The 20,619-nt window shown below is 38.0% G+C and overlaps 1 protein-coding gene across 1 annotated transcript in view; it reads left to right on the top strand.

Annotated features, from left to right (window-relative positions):
• The window catches only part of MTA3 (metastasis associated 1 family member 3), a 127,105-nt gene that overhangs the window by 80,954 nt on the left and 25,532 nt on the right, over positions 1–20,619 (top strand). The window contains exons 14-15 of the mRNA XM_057367684.1: positions 5,412–5,498; positions 10,160–10,306. Of these exons, the coding sequence (XP_057223667.1) occupies positions 5,412–5,498; positions 10,160–10,306 (234 nt within the window). The remainder of the gene's footprint in view (positions 1–5,411; positions 5,499–10,159; positions 10,307–20,619) is intronic.

Here is a 20,619-nt window from a genome sequence, read left to right as displayed (position 1 = left end):
CTTTATTCCTTCAGTTAGTGCAGAGAATTAGATTTTCCTCATTAAGGAAGCCTATGGCATGACCCCTGCTCAGATGCCAGCAGGAGGTGGTGGAGATGATGCATTTCCATCCCAGTTCAATCTCGGAATGGTCACCAGGAGGGTGAGAAGGCACAGCACCTCCTGCTGGGAGCACAGCCTATCATGGACAGCTCAAACTGTGTTCTGCCTCAACTTAATAGACTTACTGTGGTTGCTGACAATAAACTTGTCTGATGGTTTTTCAGGAATAATTAGAATTGGTGAACTGCTTTGCAAAAATGAAACTCTCACTGTCTAAATCTCATGCACTACCTCCTTTTTAGTTTAAATTTTTTTTTTTTTTTTTAAGAAATTAAGCTTTTTTATTTTTTATATTTTTTTTTTTTTTTTTAGTTTTTTTTTTTTTTTTTTTTTTTTTTTTTTTTTTTTTTTGAAAGTTAAGCAAAACTATCCTGTGTGGTGAAGGTCTCTTAATTAGAGAAAAGCAAAGTGAGCATTCTTCTCAGCAGTCCCTGACAAAACTGGATCTGTTTCCAGCTCACAGGCAGGTTGATAAATGCTTGGCAGTGAGCCATGAGTCTGTAAATATTATTGCTTCAGCACAGGGAGACTTTGGAGGGATTGTTTTTTTCCATTGCTTTATCAATATAAATATATGTATTAATTACAGCAATTTAAATCCGGATAACTACATGCTGTCTGTGCAGAGATTATTTTCAAAATGTTTTCAGTGCATGGTAACATTATTTGTATAATATAGGTACAGCTATCTGTAAATAGGATTATTAGTCATGATGAAAGCTTATCATGCCTTTAAATCCTCAGATTTATTAACAAATGTGGTACMCAGTACTTGCTAGTGATCTAGTTTGGTGAAGCAAAGTGAAAAAGCAAAGTGAAAACAGTAGAATGTGCAGACTACTTTGTCTTCMTAAGCATAAAGTTTGTATTTTACTGACATAAAACTACCCATTCATCTGAACTGAGTAACATTTATGGGTATTGTTTCTCAAAGTATGTTTTGCATCCTTGATTTTCRTAGCTATGGAAGAGCTTTTGGCCATATTTAGATGAAAATATTTTCTCTGCTGTTATCTTTCAATACAATTTGTGCCACATTTTAGGAACAAGCAAAATAATTGAAAGAGTATACTATTTTTTTCCCAAAGTTTCTAAGAAGAATACTATTCAGGGAATACATAGAGCACAGTATGTTAATTAGATAATCTGCATTTTGACAGAGATATGAYGGAATGTCAAAGAGAAATAACTTGCTAATGAGAGCCTCTCTAAGCTTAAGAGGCCTAAAAATGTAGGTTTTTTTTTTAAAGGGAGTAATTAGAAAATACTTTCAGTCCTAAAAGCACAGCCTCATTTGTTGTCCTCTTCTTGGTTCCTGATTTCTTTCAGCTCTGTTAATATCCACATCAGTTATCATGCTTGGCATGTTTAAAGCCTCATAAAGAACATGTTTCACATAGTGGTCTGAAATGTTATTTCCTAAAGTTTTGCTAATTGTGCCATGTCCTCTTGAGAGTTATGGTGCCCCGAATTATGTGCACGTCAAGATACAGATTTCCCATAATTTTAGAAAGTCACGTGTTCTATTTTCTTACCATAATTTCTAACTTTCTGATTTTGATTTCTTTTTGGTATTTATTGTTTAGGTATTTTTAGAAAGCCATTGATGCTGACTCCATGTATACTTTTTTGCTTTGTGGTGGTGTAGAAGCCATAATTATATCTGTACATTACAGCTGTTTTACCCCTTAAGAATTCATTTGCATGCATTGCTTGATGCTGCTGCTATCTTGTGCTTTGATTATGCTCAGAAATTTCTTGCCATAAAATTTTAGCTCTCTAATCTCCTCTTTTATATGTTGAACAGCACAGACCATTTGGGGATTACATAGGCAATTCATTTTTATAAGGTGCTAATTCCTGAAAAACCCCTTTTGCCCTGTAACAGCTGGACAGCAGAGATCTTTGGTGACACAGTTTGGTAAAAGCTCACCRAAATGCCAAGTTGGATGCCAGATCAGATGCATGTGGACATGTCGTGGTCCTCTYAGAGGATCCTGGCAGACCTCTGAGACTGGCAGTTACTGGTTTATAGGACATGGAASTGGGAAGGGACCCTGGAGGTCTCTAGTCCTACTTCCTGCACAAAGTTCATGTGCTTATGRGCCTTTTGTCCAGATGAGCTTCGTGCATCTCTAAGGATGGGGACTGCAGACTGCTCTGGGCACCTGTTTCASTGTTTGATCAGCCTCAGAGTAAATAATCTTATCCTTAAATGTTACAATTTCCTGTCTCCCAGCTTGGCTGTTGCCACGCACAGGAGCAGCGTGTTGTCCTGTCCCTGTGTTCCCTTGAGAAGGGTCTGGCTCGCTCTGCCACTGGGAGGCTGCAGGTGACAACCAGGTGTCCCCTTGTCCTTCTGGTCTCAAGGCTGCCTGTCCTGTACTCAAACATTTAATCGGTTTGGTGGGTCCCCATCACCTGGATGGTTCCAGTGTGCCTCTGTCCCTTGKGTAATGGGGATCCCAGGGCTGAACATGGCATCTGGCCACTGTTTCCCAGGGCCTGAGGGRGAAGGTGACCTCCCTCACTCGCCCTGCTGGGTGTGTGTGTACAAAGGTCCAGAGCACCACCGTCCTTCTTGCTGCAAGGACACACCATGAGTAATGAGAGCACATTAAACTTGTTTTCCCTTCCAAGGTCTTTGTTGGCTCCCTTGATGTTTCCAAATTTAACCAYGTGCCTCCATTTATAACACAACCTTTTGCCACTCTGCAGACCTACTTACTGAAGAGTGTTATCACACTTGCCCTGGTTTTGTTCCCTTGAACCAAGACCATTTAAGCATTCATTAAATTCCAGCAGTGTGTCTGCTCAGCAGTTTGGATGAATTCCACCTGGTCCTAGTAACTTGGTTTTACTCATTAACCAGTTTGTTTTGAAATGTTTCCTATTGACACTTTAATGTGACACAACCCTCATACTTTGCTCATGAAAGTATTTTGGAAGTGAGCTTCTTTAAGTGCTTCTGCAATGARCACTGATGCAAGGAATGTGTTTGGCTTTTCTGCTGTGCCTTTATCTTTCTTTGGATTTGTCTCACACCTTCATAATCTATTGCTACAGACACCTGCACACTTTCTGCTTTTGCTATGTTTGAAAAATCTGCTATAAAATACAAGGCTTCTTCTCTTTGTCGGTGTATTTTTTCTCATAGCTTCCACTATTTCAYTGATCTTACTAAGATTTTTATTATTCACCTAGAAGCTCATATTTGATTTTAGGACTTGCTTTAAATTTTKGGGTTTGTGATGATTTCCTACCCAAATTTTATTATCTGATTCTACACTCAGGAGTGATGCACAATCCAACTTCTGTGGTTTTCTCTGTGTTCTGCATAAAGATCATAAACTTTATTATACTTTTTATGGGAGCAGTTTATTGTGGATCAAAGTTTGCTTCTGTTAAACATATTTTACTATTTCAATAGATAGGGGTGCTTTGGTGAACGTGCTTTATCTCAAGCATGGAAATTGTGCTCTCCTTGCAGTACGTGTTCCCAGTCAGCATATTAATATGGCTTCATGATTCAATAGCTTTTTTTATAATGAAGACACATAGATGGAAAATTTTCTTGCTAATTACTTCTTTGGTGATGCTTTGCTGTTCCCAAAGTAACTATAAAATTCTGTACAAAATACTGTATAAAAAACTGTGCTGATTTTACTGAGGGAGTTAGTGGAGACACATCATTCTGCTCCATCACTTAAAATATGTGTAGTGGAATATTAAAAATTTTCCAGGCACCATGTTTGTGCTTTTTTTGTAGTTTGGTTTTGTGGTGGGTTTTTTTTTGTTTTTTTTTTTTTTTTTTTTTTTTTTTTTTTTTTTTTTTTTTTTTGTTTTTTTCCATGAACAGAGATATTTTGTGATTCGGAGAAAATAATAAAGTGCCTCATGTACTCAGCTTTAGGGCTTTGGAACCTTTGAAACCCATTGGTATTTCCAGAATGTCAAGTAGATTCCTTAATCTGTTTAAGTTGTGCTTTGTCTGCTGCACTGGAAACATCTGCTTGAACATCTGACATACTCCAGTCATTGCTGTGAATTCACGACCTTCATGATTTTTGTACAGAGCTTGATAGAATAGRTAAAGATATTATAAATTGTTCTATATGGTGCCTTATCATTTTCCTGTGGCTGTGTGCTCTGTGTCATGTGCTGGATTGAAGCAAACAGGAAGAGTTTGGTGAAACACAGGGTGGAGTTGCAATTATAATCTATTTATAATGTGGCTCACCTATAAAGTTTGTTAGAAAATGCAGAWCTGCATGAGCAAAGGAAGGAATAAATGTAGGTAGGTATTTGTGGAGACTAATTACATGTGAGAAAACTCTTGGTCTATACAATCACTGTATGAATGCAMTTTTGTACAGAACAGAATACCCTTGTTCTAGGAATACTGGAAGCTCTATATGAGAATTTCCATGTGCTTTTAGAAGTCAGATAACCAAACCATGCTGAATAATTAAGAAGAAGAAAAAAAATAGTGTATTTCCAGTAGTCTTGAAATTATTTACTGAATCTTGGCTTGTGAATTTTTGCCTTAAGTTGATTGATTTCATTGTTTAAGCATGAGCCTCTTGACAGTAACACTTTGTGACACATGGATGGAATCTCTGCTTGTGTGCTTACAGYAGGAGCATGAAATTTAAGGCAGTTGCTGCACTGCCAGTTTTTATGTCCTTTGCAGAAAGTTACAATCTTTRAAACCTTGAGCTCTTTCATACTGGGTTGCAACTGACCATTTTGTTCAAAACTTTTCAATGAAGGAGTTGTTTTGGTTGTTTCGTTTTGTTTCTTTTCCGAAGCCATAATGGCCCCTGTGTTCAGTTTTAGTTGTTAAGCATTTTGTGGATCACCATTATGCAGGTAAGACATGACAAARATCAGTAGCCCAGCTTTAAATCCTTACCCCATTTAGAGACAGAGAAGCTTATGGAAAACAAGAGAATTCGATGTAAATTTTTCATAGCCAAAACTTCATTTCTTTTAGTGCTCACRTTTTCATCTGTGTTTCATTGCCTGGCTGATTATCTCTGGAAAGAAAAAAATATAATCAAACTGGTGTTAAAACTTACATTAACTTAAAAAAAAAAAATAACATCATTTGCATGAATGAGGACATGTCCTGCCTTAAAATATCTGTGATTAGAGGTATTGATGAAAAATAGGAGAACCTAAAAGGTGGGCTAAAAGAAAAAAAGAAATTTGTGTTAAAAATGCAAGTCAGAAACTGGTTGATATGTCCTCATTCTGTTTGTAATGGTTAAATATTTAAACTGAGTTTTATTCTTTAAAATTCTCAGATGCAGATCGACATTGTGAACTTGCTGGGAATCCTCTGAAGATAAAAAGCACCAGAAAACCACTGTCGTGTATTATTGGGTATTTAGGTGCGTATCTGCSTCTGGAGAATAAAAAACAAATGAACGTTCACTGTGTATTGAAGCTTCATAATCTGGTATGCMCAGAAAGAGAGGTTTGTGCTTTTAGTAAGAAAAAAACTCTTTAATAGTTAATAAATTAGTAATAATGGTGGTCCACCATCAGYTGCAAAACTGCCTGGTTGAGCTTGCAGGATATAGGCAGAAGTCCTCCTGAAACTGATTTAGAGTGTCAGAGTGAAACCTGATGTAATTTAGAATGTGAAAGATAGTCTGGCTGTCTAAATAAAAAAAAAAAAAACAAAAACAACTGCTCAGAGGGGGGTTACTCAGTTTGCTCAGGGCTGCTCTGCTGTGCTCTTTGAAATAGTGTTTGCAATGCTRCTTTTTATTTAAAAGAAGGGGACCTCAGCCACACCAAGACACATATCTTGTAACTTGATGGTCTAAGTTTAAAAGGTGAAATGAAATATGTGCTGAGTTCACAGCCAAGTGGACAGTGATCCTATAAATTAATGGGGAGAGGAAAAAACCTAGTAATAATGATTATAAGGAACCATCACTGGCTATTAAATATTTGCACAGTCATGTAAGAATTATGGTAACCCAGAGGCTGTTAATCGTTAAATGAATATAGAAATCAGTCCATTGATCAGAGTAGCAGTGAATAATTCTGCTGTGCATTAATCTTCTTGTACAGAAGTGAAGCTGAGGATAGGTCTCAGTCTAGATGTTTTGCTCATAATTGCAGTCACAAGGAGGTTTTTTATACTAGATCAAAGTAAACAGTAACAGTCTTTTGCCTGACTGAAATGGAAGTCAGCTATTCATGTAGTTACAACTGTTCTTCCAAAATATTACCTTTTAGAATGTGGATAATGAAGCATCAATACGATTCTCACTGAATTTTGATTCTGCCTTCCCTGGTGTTTAAGAAAAGAGCCAGTGATAATTTCCTACAGACATCCCAGCTGTGTGAGGTGTGTTGAAAGGACTACTTTGGTTGACTTGGTGGAGTTTGGGTTGTAAGGGAGGAAGCTGGACAGGGAATGGTTCATTCCATCCAGCTGACCTGTCTGTGCATCAAAAGAGGAAATGGTAACGTGGGTAAAGTCAGAAGACACTGCAGGTTTTTAGTGCTGTTTTGTGTAGTCATTGAGGGGTCATCTTGATCCTTCTGGGAGTGTAAGTCTGTAGGTTTAATGGGAGTAGATAGATGAGCAGTGTCAGCATTTTGTGTACTTGCATGAAGGTGTGGTAGAAGATTGACAGTGCTAAAATATGCCAGGTATCTGTAGAGTCTGCTTGGTGTTTGCATGGGAAGTGAAGGTATCTCACTACAGCTGGAGGAAAATAATATGTATTATGGGGWTATGAAATGTACCTAGTGTAGATGAATACATGAATTAGTTTAGTAGGGATGGCTAGGAAATGGCTTTTCATTTGCAATGTAGCTTGGTGGGATTRTTTTAGTTTAGTGTGTTTGTGATCTTTTTTCTTTATTTGGGATTTTTGCATGTTACAGCAAATAAGTAAATCTTGTGTTATTTTTCTCATAAAAAATTTGCATTAAATATTATGTCATAGCTTGTGCAGGAGGCATTTGTTTTCTTTTTGAAGTTCCTCCTGTGCCATTCTCACAGCTATTCATTGGCATACAATTAACAGTGTGTCTCAGGGCACTACTGTTTTCAGCCAGGGAGGATTTCAGTGCCCTGCACATCCTGGGTCATCAGTTCCCTTTATCCCTGTTCTGTATCTTGCCTGCAGGTTCCACTGATGAGGTACAAGCATCAAAATTAGGCCCTATCCTCTCAGGAGAGCTGGGGCTAATCCCCTGTAATTGCACCACTCATCGCTGTGTCCCCTAAAACAGAGCCCCTAAGGTGAMCCCCTGGCTAATTAAATGTCCTATGTTACCCCAAGTTAGGAGGAAAACAGGCTGACACTTCAGCTGRGATACATGTTGAGGGGATGAGAGGAGAGAAAGGTGCAGCTGCCCAAGCACCTCTGGAATCCAGGATGTTTACTGAGGTGATTCAGTAGAAGACTTCAGCTTCTCTTTGTTTACTTTGCTTTTTTTTGTTTTTTCACCCTACTCACGTAGTGGAAAAGGGAGAAATTTTCTTACTCCTGTTTTATTTTTATTTCAGAATGTGGCAGACTAGTTGTTATGTGGGTAAAGGGATAATTTGGATGCTATAGTCAGTTCTCTGAATTAGCACAAGGTGGAGGTGGCTAGAAGATTTTCAGTGGGGTGCTAGGCAATAGGTTAAGGATAAGAGCAGGAGGAATGAAAAGATTTTAATTATTATGACTCCATCATACAAAAACATTAAGGATGATCAGCAAAACCCCTGAAATGTCTTGTTACTCTGCTCAGGTGTGATGAGGCAGCTGGTCAGAGAGTGTTGATGTAAAGCATGAAAGTATTTGAAGCCATTCTATATGGAGAGGAGGAGTGAAGTAGGATGTAAAGGCAGGAAGGACTCAGTCCATTGGGAAGTGGTTCTGGCTTTTAATTAAGTTCCTCTCTGGAACTTAAATGTACAGCTTGGTCTTGGTACCTTTCTCTAAAGCAGAAAGAGAAAAAGACAGCCTTTGTGGTAAACTAATGGAGGATTAGTGACTTCTGARCTGAAGACAAGTTGAAGGAAGTTGCTTCTTTCCTCAACTGTTTGCTCACCTTGAAAATATAAAATTGCATCTCCTGTAGGCTGTAGATGGAARGGGTTTATGAGTTTTATATGTTGATGAAGCTGCTGGGATTATTGTGGTTGCTACTGGASCTCTTTGGCAAATAAAATAATACTTTATTGTTGTTAGCCCTTTTCCTTCAGAAAATTGGAAAAGATTGCTAAAAGAACATTTTAGAATGCAAATTCCAATTACCTTCAGTAAACAGTGCAAGTGTTTCCATTTCAGTTTAAAATTTTGCCTTAGCAATCAGTGATGTTCATTACATTAAGCATGCTGCTGTTCCCATTTTAGTAAAAAGCAAAATACAAGATGCTTGTTCCCTACAGCAAGAAAAACAGGACATGCTATGAAATCTTTTCTGTATGAGCAGCAGATGAACATGACAGTGAACGGCAGCAAAAAGCTCTCACCTAATTAAGTGGTGGGAARTTTGGTGACATCAAACCTTCAGGTGTGCCCTGAGGTGATCAGTTACCTGTGCCTACCCTCTSTGCTGTTCTAATATTTGCCATTATTTCTCTGCTTTACTGTTTCTCACCTGGCCCTCTTGAAGCCTCTTCTATGTGGGTGTTCATGCTTGGAGGGTGTGATTGCAAACCCCAACTGAACTAATGGTGAACAATTGAGAAAAGTATTTTCCAACATGAAAATTGTTGGCGTTGTCGCCTCCTTTTATGCTATCCCAGTACAGCCTGGCCAAGGCTGTGAGACTAASAGCATTCCTGAAGGTGAAAAAGCATGCCATTGCAATGGGCTTTGACTTGATAAAATGGTTTCTCTTTCTCCATGGATGGCAGAGGCTGGAGAGGCTCCTCCTTGGAYACCTGGCCTCACTGTAGATTTTGCATCTTCCCAGCTTCTGTGCCCTGTTTTATAAACAGAAAAGCAGAAAGCAGCACTTTTCAGGAGGCTTAAACCTGGGCTGCTGATGGGAAAATACTTAAATTTTGTTTTCTGCTCTCACTTGCCTTGGGCAGCTGACTCTGCTGCTCTGATTCCCAGACCTCTGCCCTCAGCCTCTTGTGCTGCCCAGGGTCTTTGGGGGCTGTCATGGGCTGCCAGTGCCCCATCACCTGCACGGTGCTGGCAGCTGGTGCCCTGTGGCTGTGACACAGCTCGGGACTGCCCTCGGCCACCTGGCTTCCCACACAAGGCTGGACACAGTGGTGGCATTTTGAACCCAAATGTCTCCTGGGGATTAATTAATTGGTACAGCAAATTCCTGGTGAGGGACCAGCAGACTCAACCAAACCTTTTGCCACTTTTATCTGGCAGATARCACAGAAATTCCCATGGAGCTGTATCAGCTCCTGGCAAACACAGCAGCTGCCACTCTGAAATGTGCTGGCCAGATGCACTTCACTGCCTCTTACCCTCTTTATTCCTCCTTCTCCAAAGTAATCTTTCTCTTTGAAACAGACACTCTGGGACATTTGAAGCTCTCCAGTAAGGACTGTATGGGAGTATTCCCCCTTCAGTTTTGGGATAGTTTTAGCTGCAGTGTATGGCCCCCTGACTCCTGCACCTTGTGACTTAGTGTGGGAAGGTCCCTTAAAGCTTGTTATTGTGACAAAATTCTGAATAGCTTGAGGTGTTGAGGTGGTTTCACTATAGTAAAATGCTTTTCTTTGCATGCTAAAACCTGTGGGTGTGTAGCTTGAATAAAAACCTCAGAAGGGTAGGAAAATATAAACCCACCCATTCCAGATTGTTTTGTATTTATTAGCTCTTCAAATCCTTACATAGCTACACTATGGTGTTGAACTTGAGTGATCTGAAGTGAAATAGATTTTTCTTATTTGGAGGACCTGTGGGTGTGAGGACTTGTCTTTGAAGTATTGTTCAAAATCCTGTAAACACTTCCTTTCCTTTCACTGAATATCAAAAGTAAATGTTGTATGTGGAATAGACTGTATTTAAAGTCAAGTATGTATAATTTCTCTGTCTCTTTTTCCTTTTGTCTCAAACAGAGGTRCATCCTGCGGTAAAACCCAATGTAATCAGGTCAACACCAAGCCTTCAAAGTCCAAGTGCAAAACGACTGCTTGCACCCTCCAATCACTCTTCCCTAAGCATCTTGGGAAAAAGAAACTACAGCCATCACAATGGGTTTGATGGTATGTGAAGGAATAGAAAGGAAATATTTTTTAAGTCTCTGAATTGCAAAACTTTCTGTGAACCTGAGGTGATACTAAATGAGAGGGTACAGWCTTGGAAAAATGTAAGATATGGATGGCATGTTTATAGCATCAGTGCAGTGAATGGTGGTGCTTACTCACTGAATAAGAATATATTAATGCCAAAAAMCAGCTCTTACAAAACCTCCATTTWTAATTTTTKCTTACTGACCTTGATTTAAAGGAAAAAGGACAAGAAAAGAATAAAACAAATTTCTTAAAGGCAGAGATRCAGCATGTTTTATTTTGGCTTTTTGCATTGCACCTTAGAAAGCCCCTGTCCCAGCATCCCATTTACAGTGGAGGAAGAAAAAGCTGTGTCAGAGGTGTGGGAGAGGCTTTTTCTGTGCACTGTGCAGTGCCAGAGGTGATGCTTTAGACCTGGTGTATCCAGTCACTTCATTTCACCTCAGTGCAAACTGAGAGTTGGAATGAAGCTATGCAAAAAAACCCCAAAACCAACAACAAAAAAGGATAGAAATATGTGGGTAAGGCCAACTTTTCTCAAATAATCTCATTTTTTCATCCTAAAAAATGACAGTGCATTATTTTTGATTTTTTTTTATCATTATGAAACAGAAAGATTTTTCTACTGTAACTGTAAAGTTTTACCTCACGTTCAAATTAGAGGATATAATATTTGCACTAAAAAAAAAAACAAAACATGCATGCATTCCTGATATCTCTTAGTGAGGTGTAACTTCTGTATGCCATTATCTTATTTGCTCTGTAATTGCRTAAGGTTACTGCGGGTAGAAATCTGTCAGACGCTGGGCTCTCAAATAGACTGTTCAGGAGATGATGTGCACAAAAGAGGTGTCTGTCTGCTTTCATGCTTCATAGAATAGGTCAAGGTAGAAAGAAGATGACTTTGCTTTCAGACAAGCAAATAGAGTATTCCAAATAAAGGGAGAAAAATTTGATTCATTATCCATCATCGTAATCTCCACCATAATCATGTTTTTCTGGCATTGCAAACACTACTTGTGTACTGCAGTGAAAACACCTACTGCACGTTTAATGACACATTTAATAACATAGGAATCATGGCACACTTTGATAAGAAGTGGTTATTTAGAATGCACAGAAGAGGGAATTGCTTGCTCCTCTGCTCAGCGTGCAGCTGTTACACCATAGACAAACAACTCGTGTGGCACCACAGGCTGCTCGGGGCACCAAGGTGACAACCATGGCAACTGCAGCAAGAAGAAAACATGGTAACATCATTAGGCAGAGCCTTAAATGCTAAATTTCCACTGCAACCTCTGAGGGTGAAGTTCTGCAGGGATGGTCCCCCCTCCAGCAGTGCTGGCTGTTGGGCTGGGCTCTCCGTGTGAGCTTGGAGTGATGAATTACTTTCCCCTGGACACAAAGATGATCACAGAATCCTTTCCATGGGAAAAGAAGCAAAGACCATCAACTCCAAACCTAGTTCTGCACTGCTAAGTCCACCACTAAACACTACATGCCACAACTTCTAAATCCCTCCAGGGATGGTGACCCAACCTCTTCCCTAAGCAGTTTGTTCCAGTGCTTGACAACCCTTTCAGTGAAGTAGTTTTCCCTAATATCCAACCCAAACCTTCCCTGGCATCATTTGAAGCTGTTTCCTCTTGTCCTATCACATTTTATCTTTGAGAAGAGACTGACCCCACCTCACTACAACCTGCACATTTCTCCTGCAGAGAAGGCTGTAGCAATAAGTTCAGGGTAATTACTCTGATTAAGCCCCTCCTTATGTCCCTTTAGGAAGGCATACTTGGAAGTCTGTAAAATTTGTCTTTACTTAATATGGATGTTCTCTTCAAAGTGAAGCGTGTGTAAAACCAGTCATTAGCTACACTGATTAGTTCGTATCAAACAGTCAGCTGCGTTAAGGCAATTTGCACCAAATAACATCTAATTTGAAAAATTAGTATTGAGAACTTCAAGTTGTTGCTTTAGGAGATATTTCTGCTTATCTGTTTTCCATGAAAACAACTTACTGGAAAGCATGTATCCTAAATAAGTGAAATCTGTATCTTTTTAGTGCAAAAATCTGAATGTTAAAAATGGCTATTTTGGTTATTATTCTTGCCCCTCCCTTTGATTAAAATGTGGAAAAGTGTAAATAAAAAGAAATGAAAAAGTAACAAACCAATAGTAATAATACTCAACAACACAGATCCTCTTTTCCTTCTGACTTAAAAATTATTACCTTCAATATTTACCATTTACCTTTTCCTCAGGTTATTTGTAAATATAATTTTTTTTTTTTTGCTTGTGTTTTATCCAGCTTCTCTTCAGTACCAGATCAGCTTGGGGAATGGTGGTTTCTGTGTCATTGCCCTGACCACAGTGTACTGTTTGTRCAGTGAAAGGTTTTGCCAGCCCTCAGAGTTTTTGTATTACTATAAATATACTAAACAGCTTTTTTGGTTCCAAAACACTATCGATTGCTGCAGGGTTTATTGCCTGGTACCAATTAACAGTACCCAGAAAGCCTGCTATGGAGATGATCACAGATTCTGCCTTTCAGTGCATGCTTTGATGAAAATGAGCAAACAAAAAGGAGCATGGGGTACTTATATTACATCTTATTTCTTGCTATTTTCATAATCTTAGTGTTTATTGACATCAAAATGTCTGCACTTTCAAGTTTAGGTTTTTTGCCAACAGTATTAGAAATTTGTTGTGAGAAATCCACATAAATATGTTTACTGAAGATATACAATATTTCACAGCATTCAAGTAAATGTTGCTTAGGCTTCTGCAAATATATATTTAGATTAGTATAATTTAAGTCAATCTTACTGCCTAGATGAGTGCCTTATTTTGACAGAATTTGTTTTTAAGCGAATTAATAATTATTTGCTTCAAATATAGCAGTGCATTATGGAAATGGCACCTTTTTATGCCTCTGTGGGGAAATGGGGAAAGATTATGAGAAACATCATTAATATTTAGTTAAATGCTTTTAAGAATAATAAACAAGAATATGATTAGCATTTTTGTACAAGTCTTATGTTGGCATGAATTTTGCTTTCTGCCAATGCAGCACAAGATTCCCTTTCAATTTTCCATGGATGCACCTCCAGAAAGGCCCTGGTGYAATTGATAGGGGTGAGTTGATAGGAATTTGGCATTTTTGACTTCTTTTGCTCAATCATTGTCGAGAATGATGAGGGATCTCATTTATCTCTTCATAAATGAGGATGCTGTGCCCTCATATCTTGTGATTGAGTGTCAGTCTTGGGTGTAGTGCATGGACATGAGTGAAATGGCACGGCTTAAGCATCTGTGTATTGTGGCTAGACAGAGAAAGGATCTTCTAGATTTTTGTGTCCCTTATTGTAGGAGGAAGACTTTTCTGGATGTTTTTGGAAAGTGTTTTTCATTTTATTTTCAAACAACAGCAAACTTTGCATTCTGTGAGATATAGTGAAAAATGCCAGTCTGCTGGTATTTTGCTGTTTTGGAAAAAAAAAGAAAACCACTACTTTGAGAAATTTTTGTGTGATATACATCCTGGAGCTTTTAACTACTCTGAGATGCGGCATTTCARCTGCTACTGAAATTAAAGTCAGCATATGATACTTGAGTGGTGCTCTGCAGTGAAGATAGCCTCTTTCAAGTGGGAAAATTCCATCTTCAGAGAATCACGATGTTGCAGAAGGTTAAGTGTATCCAATTTTGTGACTGGAGTTGATGGGAAGATTTAGGTGTGACTGTAAAGTGCTTTAGATATTTTGAATCTGATCTTTAAATTACAGCATGGGAAATTATTCCAAGCAATTACCTTCTCCCACAAGCTGCTTAACTGTGCAATGTGTCCAAGTACTCAAGTTTCATGTCAGCCTATTGTTTTGGCAGGGTGAATAATGATAATTTYGCTTCTAGTATTTGGAAACACCAGGTAGTGGTATTTTACACAAGAACAGCCTCTGCCATCTGGCATGCATTTCCTTACCTGTCGTGCATCAGAACCAGAATATCCACAGGATGTCCAAGGCATCAGCGTCACTAATGAGGYGCAGAAATCAGTCTGTGCCTGTGTTGATAGTATTTTCTTGAGTTGTGGGCAAAAATAAAAGAACCAATTTTTCGTAGCTGAAGAGACYCAAATCAACAGCCCTGATCCTCCTCTTCCCTTCCCTGCCCATACCTTTAGTGCTGCATTTCAGGCTGAGATGTCCTGGTGCCTTCAAGAGGATTCTTTCAACAGATTTCTTTTCTGGAATATAATGAAGTATGGAGCAGATACATGAAGTAGCTAGGAGTGTGGCAACAATTTTGGGGTCTGTTTTTCAAGGAACCCACACATCTTTGGCCCAGCAGGATGAGAAGGTGACATGGGAAATTGGCAAAGGGAGAAGGAGTTCCAAAACATGTACCTTCTCTCTTAGATGCAGTTTTGGTCAATCCTTTCTAYGTTTATAACTGATACTATTGGCTATTCAGGAGAAGGGCAAGAAARAAAGGCTGAGTTTTCAATCTTATTTTTCCTTGTTGAATTTATGACTTCCCTTTGACAAATGGGTGAAAATATAAGCAGCCTAACTGACCAGCAGAGAGACTGAAGCCTTTCCTCTCCCAAATTTTCTTGAAACAGAGAAAACAAGTGTAACACATGCTTCATTATAATCAAATTCACATAACCCTGTGTGCATGTACATTAAAGGGAAGGAGTTTTCTCTGTTGGATGGATTTTTTTCAGCAATGAATGAGATATTTTCTCTCAAAGGTGTCTGTCTGATGGTTGTTATCACGATAYTCTGTTTCAGCAGAGACAGAGATGTTCTGCTGTGCTGGCAGGCGAGCAGTGTGGATTGCACATCCAAAAACATCTGGCACTCTGTTACTTTAAAAAAGAAAACCTTAAATTTTCTTTCACAGCTTAATAAACTTTAAACCTACTGAAATTGTTATAAACCTGGTTTAACATCCCAGAGATTTCCAACTGAACGAGAAGAAATTAGTTGTGACAAACAAGCTGCCATGTGAATCCACTTTTGCCATTTCTTCCCTGCTGAAATGCAAGGTATGATTAATGCTGACTTGTGTRTACTCACGCTTCCCCAAAGTGAGAGACAAAAGCTATATATTGCTCCACAGTCAGTTTTCCCTCTGAAGTTTGCTTAGGACATGTGTATTCTAGCTTTTAGTCTCTGGTACAGCCAGAAAATGCTTTAAAATATTCAGCTACAGATTTCTTAGTCAAATGTATGCACTGGTATTGATGAAATGTGAACATGGAAAATTCTCAGGAAAAAATGATGTTGTGTTACTGTCATTTACTGGGGAAACAAAGGAGTATGAAAAGGTGTTTATAACTCTGCTACTTCCCCATATATATTGCTTTTATGCTTGTATCATTATGTGAAATACTTGAGAGCTTTGTCCTGCCTTTCTATACAAAGCCATTAAAACCATCTCTGACCYTCAGGAGATTGACCTAACAACCTTTCTATGTTGAAATTTTCCAACTTGCACAAGAGTAGCCAAGTTCTATCTATTTTCACTCTATAATTGGAAGCAATAATTTTAAATATTTATTAGAAAATGAAAATGCTCTAAAAGTTACATTTCTGTGGTCAATAAATTCATTTGTTTTTGCAGAGGTACAAATGATGATACTGAAGATAATGAACTTGTGACAACTTCCAGAGACCAAATGATGTGTCTGGAAAATGATGCAGGCTTTAATTACCCCAGAACGTTATTGCTCACATTGTCAATCATTTGTAGAACTGAGCTACTGCATCTCATATCTGCACATCTAAAGTTATTTTTTCCCCTGTTTAAATTTTTGTATTATAAAACAGCGAGTTAATGATTCCCCACTTCCCTGTTTGGTCTTCATTCTTCCAACCCAACCCCATTGATACAAATGATACTGTAACTTACCACAAAAAAAAAAAAAAAAACCAACTAGGAGGAAAATATTTTTCTCCAAAGAAATAGAAGTATCTTTTCCCCCTGGAATTCCTTGAAGTTGAGAAAATTATTTATGGTCTTACAGTGATAAACTGTACATTGAATTTATATTACAGTGATATTCCGATTATTTGATCTTAGATTGCAAATAAAAGGACAGTCTTCCATTCTGTGCCTGAAGACTGCTTGAACTGCAGGKTTTTTTTCAGTGAAAAAGATAAGCMGTGTAATTTGGTCATAGGAGTGCTTGGGAAGAGCAAAAGCATTTGTGCAAACCCATGTTTCCTTGKGTTTCCTCTGAGAAAGGACTATTCCTAACATGGTGTGTGGTTTTTTTAAAATATAAATACAGATAATTATTACTTTTGTTATGCCAAAGTCAGAATGCAATTTCCATTCAACTGAAATGCTCAGGTTTATTGCATCTTGAGAAATGTAGATTATTTCTGGGGGTGAAAGTACAACAGAATTGAATAAGGGACTGTTATTAATTCCTTGTGCATTTATTTCCTTTCTTTCAAAAATGTACCTCTGATTTTGTAAAGCTTCTTTGCCTACAGTTGATTCACAAAAAAAAAGCGCAAAACTAGAATCACATTCATGCTTTAATGCCCTCCTTTGAGTGTGCCATGGATCACATGAATGCTTATGGAAAAACTGTAGTGTTGTATCCCTGAACTCATCAGTGCAACCCGTGCTTCTGACAGCACTGGTGACAGCAGGGATTAGAAGGAGCAAATTGTGTGGGATCACAGGTGGAGCAAATGGCACTTCATAGGTAAGTGCCCCATTCCTACTGTTGAATCAATGTTTCTCATTTTAATTTACAGGTGACGTGAAACTGCAGTAACCCTGGCKTTTCTAATTGGCAGAATGAATCAGCTCCTAAAACAGCAGACAGCGCTGTAATTAACATTTAAACCACAATGCAGATTGCCAGAGCTTAATTCCTAGACTCACTCCTTTCCCCTCRTATTATTTTAAAGAATTGTAGCTGCAGAAAGAGAATCTGTCTGTTGGATAACAGGATTAGCAGCATATTACCTCCTGATTCTGGATTCAAGATCTGGAGCTCATACTTAAAGTGCTTCTGTGTATGATTACTGTCAAGYAGGTTGATTATTTTTTGTAAGCTGTGATTGCAGAGCAATAGTTCTGAGCAATTTTAGTACATAATGTGATAGAGAAGGCACCCTCACAAAGTGCTTAGGCAGTGGAGTAGGGAAGATCTTGTGTATGGGGAGAATGCTTTGTGATAATTTTGTGTGGTTTCTAATGTGAGGAAATTTCTTCTACGACTTRTTTCTATCTGAGTTCAAATAAATGTGTTTTAGAAAGAGCACAAGAGCATTTTAGGCAGTTTCTGCTGTTGGTGCATCAATTTCTCYGTAATAATAAACCTCTGTCAGCACTGAAGTTGCATTTACTGTAATTCTCCCACATCACAKCTCTAAAAACCCTTGTCAGGGATGATGGTGTCTGACCATTTCTGCTTAAAGTGGAGCAATCCACTTCACTGGCACTTCATTGGCCTTAAGGGCAGAATCAGTCTCTGTCCTGGAGTTTCCTTCCCACTGAAGTGATGCAAATAGAGATCCTTGTCTTGCACAAAATCCTGTGCTGTGAGAACTCATTTATAAACCACGTGTCCACTGGTGCCAGTTTGACTAAAATTCGAGCCAGATTTTTTCAATTCCCTCAGGCATTCTAGAACTTGGCAGATAAAAGTGAAAATCCAAGGTTTTGTTTTCTGTTCTGTTCAACACCAGAGATATTTGTGGTTTTAAAATGGGCTCTGATGCTCTTAAGCTGCGCTGGAGTTTGTATTGGTGTGCAGACTTCTTGTAAAGGTTTTCAGTGCTGCGTGACTGCCTTTTAAAGCAAGGGCTTTCTTCCTTCGTTGCCTTAATTAAAAGTTTTCCACAAAATTGGCTGGTGTGTCCATGCATAAGTGTTTTTCAGAACCTGCCAAGTCGGGGTGTAATTATTTTCTGGAACAAATCGGTGTCTCCTCAGTTCTAAAGTCTGAATATTTGTGTATCAGAGAATGTAAGAGTTTAAATTKTGTAACAATGGTACCTTAATTAGTAGGCTCTGCTAGATCCTAGGATCTTTTGAATATATCTACTTATTAAACAACCATTTTCCTTTTTATTTATAAGACTCAGGTCTTTGATGTTTGGCAACTTAGATGATATTTCAGTATCTACAGAAAAAAAAAAAAAAAAAAAAAAAAAAAAGCAAAATCCAGAGAATTAATTTATTGTATGATATAACCGGGATATTTACAAATATAACAGATCTTTCTTCACTTCTTTGCTGGGTTCTATTATTAGGTTATCTATATACTAATATCCTGGAGTTAGCAGCTGCTGGCACTGCATTAACAGTGTCTGTCAGGTTCTTTTCAAAAATAACAGTTTAACAATTTCCAGGAAAATTCAGTTGTTCCTCAGTTAATTTTAGGGAGATACTCACACTCAGTTGTCTGTGAAACTGAGAGGGTGTCTGAGTATTTTGGGACAATCATGGCTAAGCATAGTTTTTATAGATGTGGCATGTAGAGCTGCTGAAAGCGCAGCACCTCTGAGTAAGAAGGAAGGTTTCAAGTAGCTCAGTATAAAAAGTATGGATTTCTGTTTTCTGGCTGTGATCATTTTGGGGTGACTGAAAGTGCTGTGTAATGTACCTCTTCTGTTGTTCAAGAGACAAGAAACCACGTTCTTTTTGTTGAACCTGATACTTCTGCCTTAAATTTAGGATTCCTCAGGAAATATTGTGCTCTTGGAGATGAGTTGGTTGGGGTTTCTGGGTATTTAGGCTTGTAAATGCAATGAGCCTTTGTCTCAGTTATTCAGGAGRATAACATGAATGCAGACTCTTGAATTTTTCTTAGGAGCATTCAGGCCGTGAAATGTTATTTCACGGAGATATTTAAAAAAAAAAGTAAAAAAAAAAGTTGTAAGAACAAAAATTACTGTGAAGTTAAAAGTTTAACAGATTATAACATTCTTCACTCTACTGTGATCTTCCCTTACTTTATAAGAGTGCCAAATATATTAAAGTATCAGGAAGCAGTAGACTGTCACAATATTTAGTTTTTATACTACCAGTTTAAAAATTACCTGGAAGACTGGTGACCTAAATATATTTTTATATATGATAACTTTTGTGTGATAAAAGAGGTGAAAAGAGGGCTGGTAGAGGAGCTCACAACTAAAATATTGTTGTCTTTAGGTGGGTATTCACATTACAGTACCTCTATCAATGTGACCTTTGTGACATAAATGCTTTTTATTTACAATTGATTAAGGATGAAGGCTTGCAAATGTGGACTAGATACAGGAATTTCTGTTGAATGTTGGAGTTTATAAATAGTTTGAGATGTTTAAAATGGCTTACCTTTTTTCTAGCAGTGGTTGAACTATACTTTCAGTATAGTATACCTTGAGGCTGGCTAAGGTGACTCCTCAAGATGAAGGAGAAATGTCAGTTTAAGAGTGTAATTATCTTTTTTTTTCAGAAAGAGATGTGCAGCTGTTCTTTCTTATGTCCTTTTAATCTTTTTAATACTATTTTTAASAATAATAAAATTTCTCAAGAATTCTTTGTATAAGTGACATCAGTTGGAAACCCTGAAAGAGTCACAGTTTGGAACCAAGGCAAGAATAATAAAAAAAATTGTAATTATTTTGCATTTATCTCACTCACAGAACTGAGACTGCTCATTCAATTAATTCAGAATTGTGTCAATYTTATGCCAAACTGCATGTAGTGTTGATAAATGTCCCTTTCTTAAGAACCCCTCTTCTATAGGCAATAATGTGTTCTACCCACATTTTTAAGCAAGTCTGCGAGTGCTGGTAGTATCATCTTGCATCTTAYAGACCATCAGTGAATTTTCTTGCAGGTTTTGTCACTGTTTGTGTTTTGTAACTGAAGGTGCACTGCTTTGAAAATGTCTTCAATATCTAAACTGTAGCATTTTAAAGCCAAAGAYAGTGTSATTTCTGTTCTTGGAGGGGAGGGGRGAGGCGGGGAAACAAAATTAATSTGAGTTAAACAGCAGGATGAAATCTATGTTAATTATTGGCCTATTAGTGATTGCTCTGCAATTGAAGTAAATATAACCATGAGCTCAGTCGACTGACTGACCATATAGGAGAGAGTAGTTAACATTTCTGCATGTTGCATTTCTSAATATACTTTGTTAGTTTTAAACTGAGCATCCACCTCAAAATTCTCAGCAAAAGGGTTGTCTAATTTTATTAAACTTTTTTCAAATGGGAACAGTAATGGAATTATGTTGATACTATCTGTATTTTTGTCTGCAGGGC

The sequence above is a fragment of the Malurus melanocephalus genome, unplaced genomic scaffold, assembly GCF_030028575.1.
Source record: "Malurus melanocephalus ecotype Western Australia unplaced genomic scaffold, MMel_1.1 scaffold_82, whole genome shotgun sequence".
Lineage (NCBI taxonomy): Eukaryota > Metazoa > Chordata > Aves > Passeriformes > Maluridae > Malurus > Malurus melanocephalus.
The sequence above is the reverse complement of the archived record's forward strand: the minus strand, read 5'-3'. Positions and strand labels throughout refer to the sequence as shown.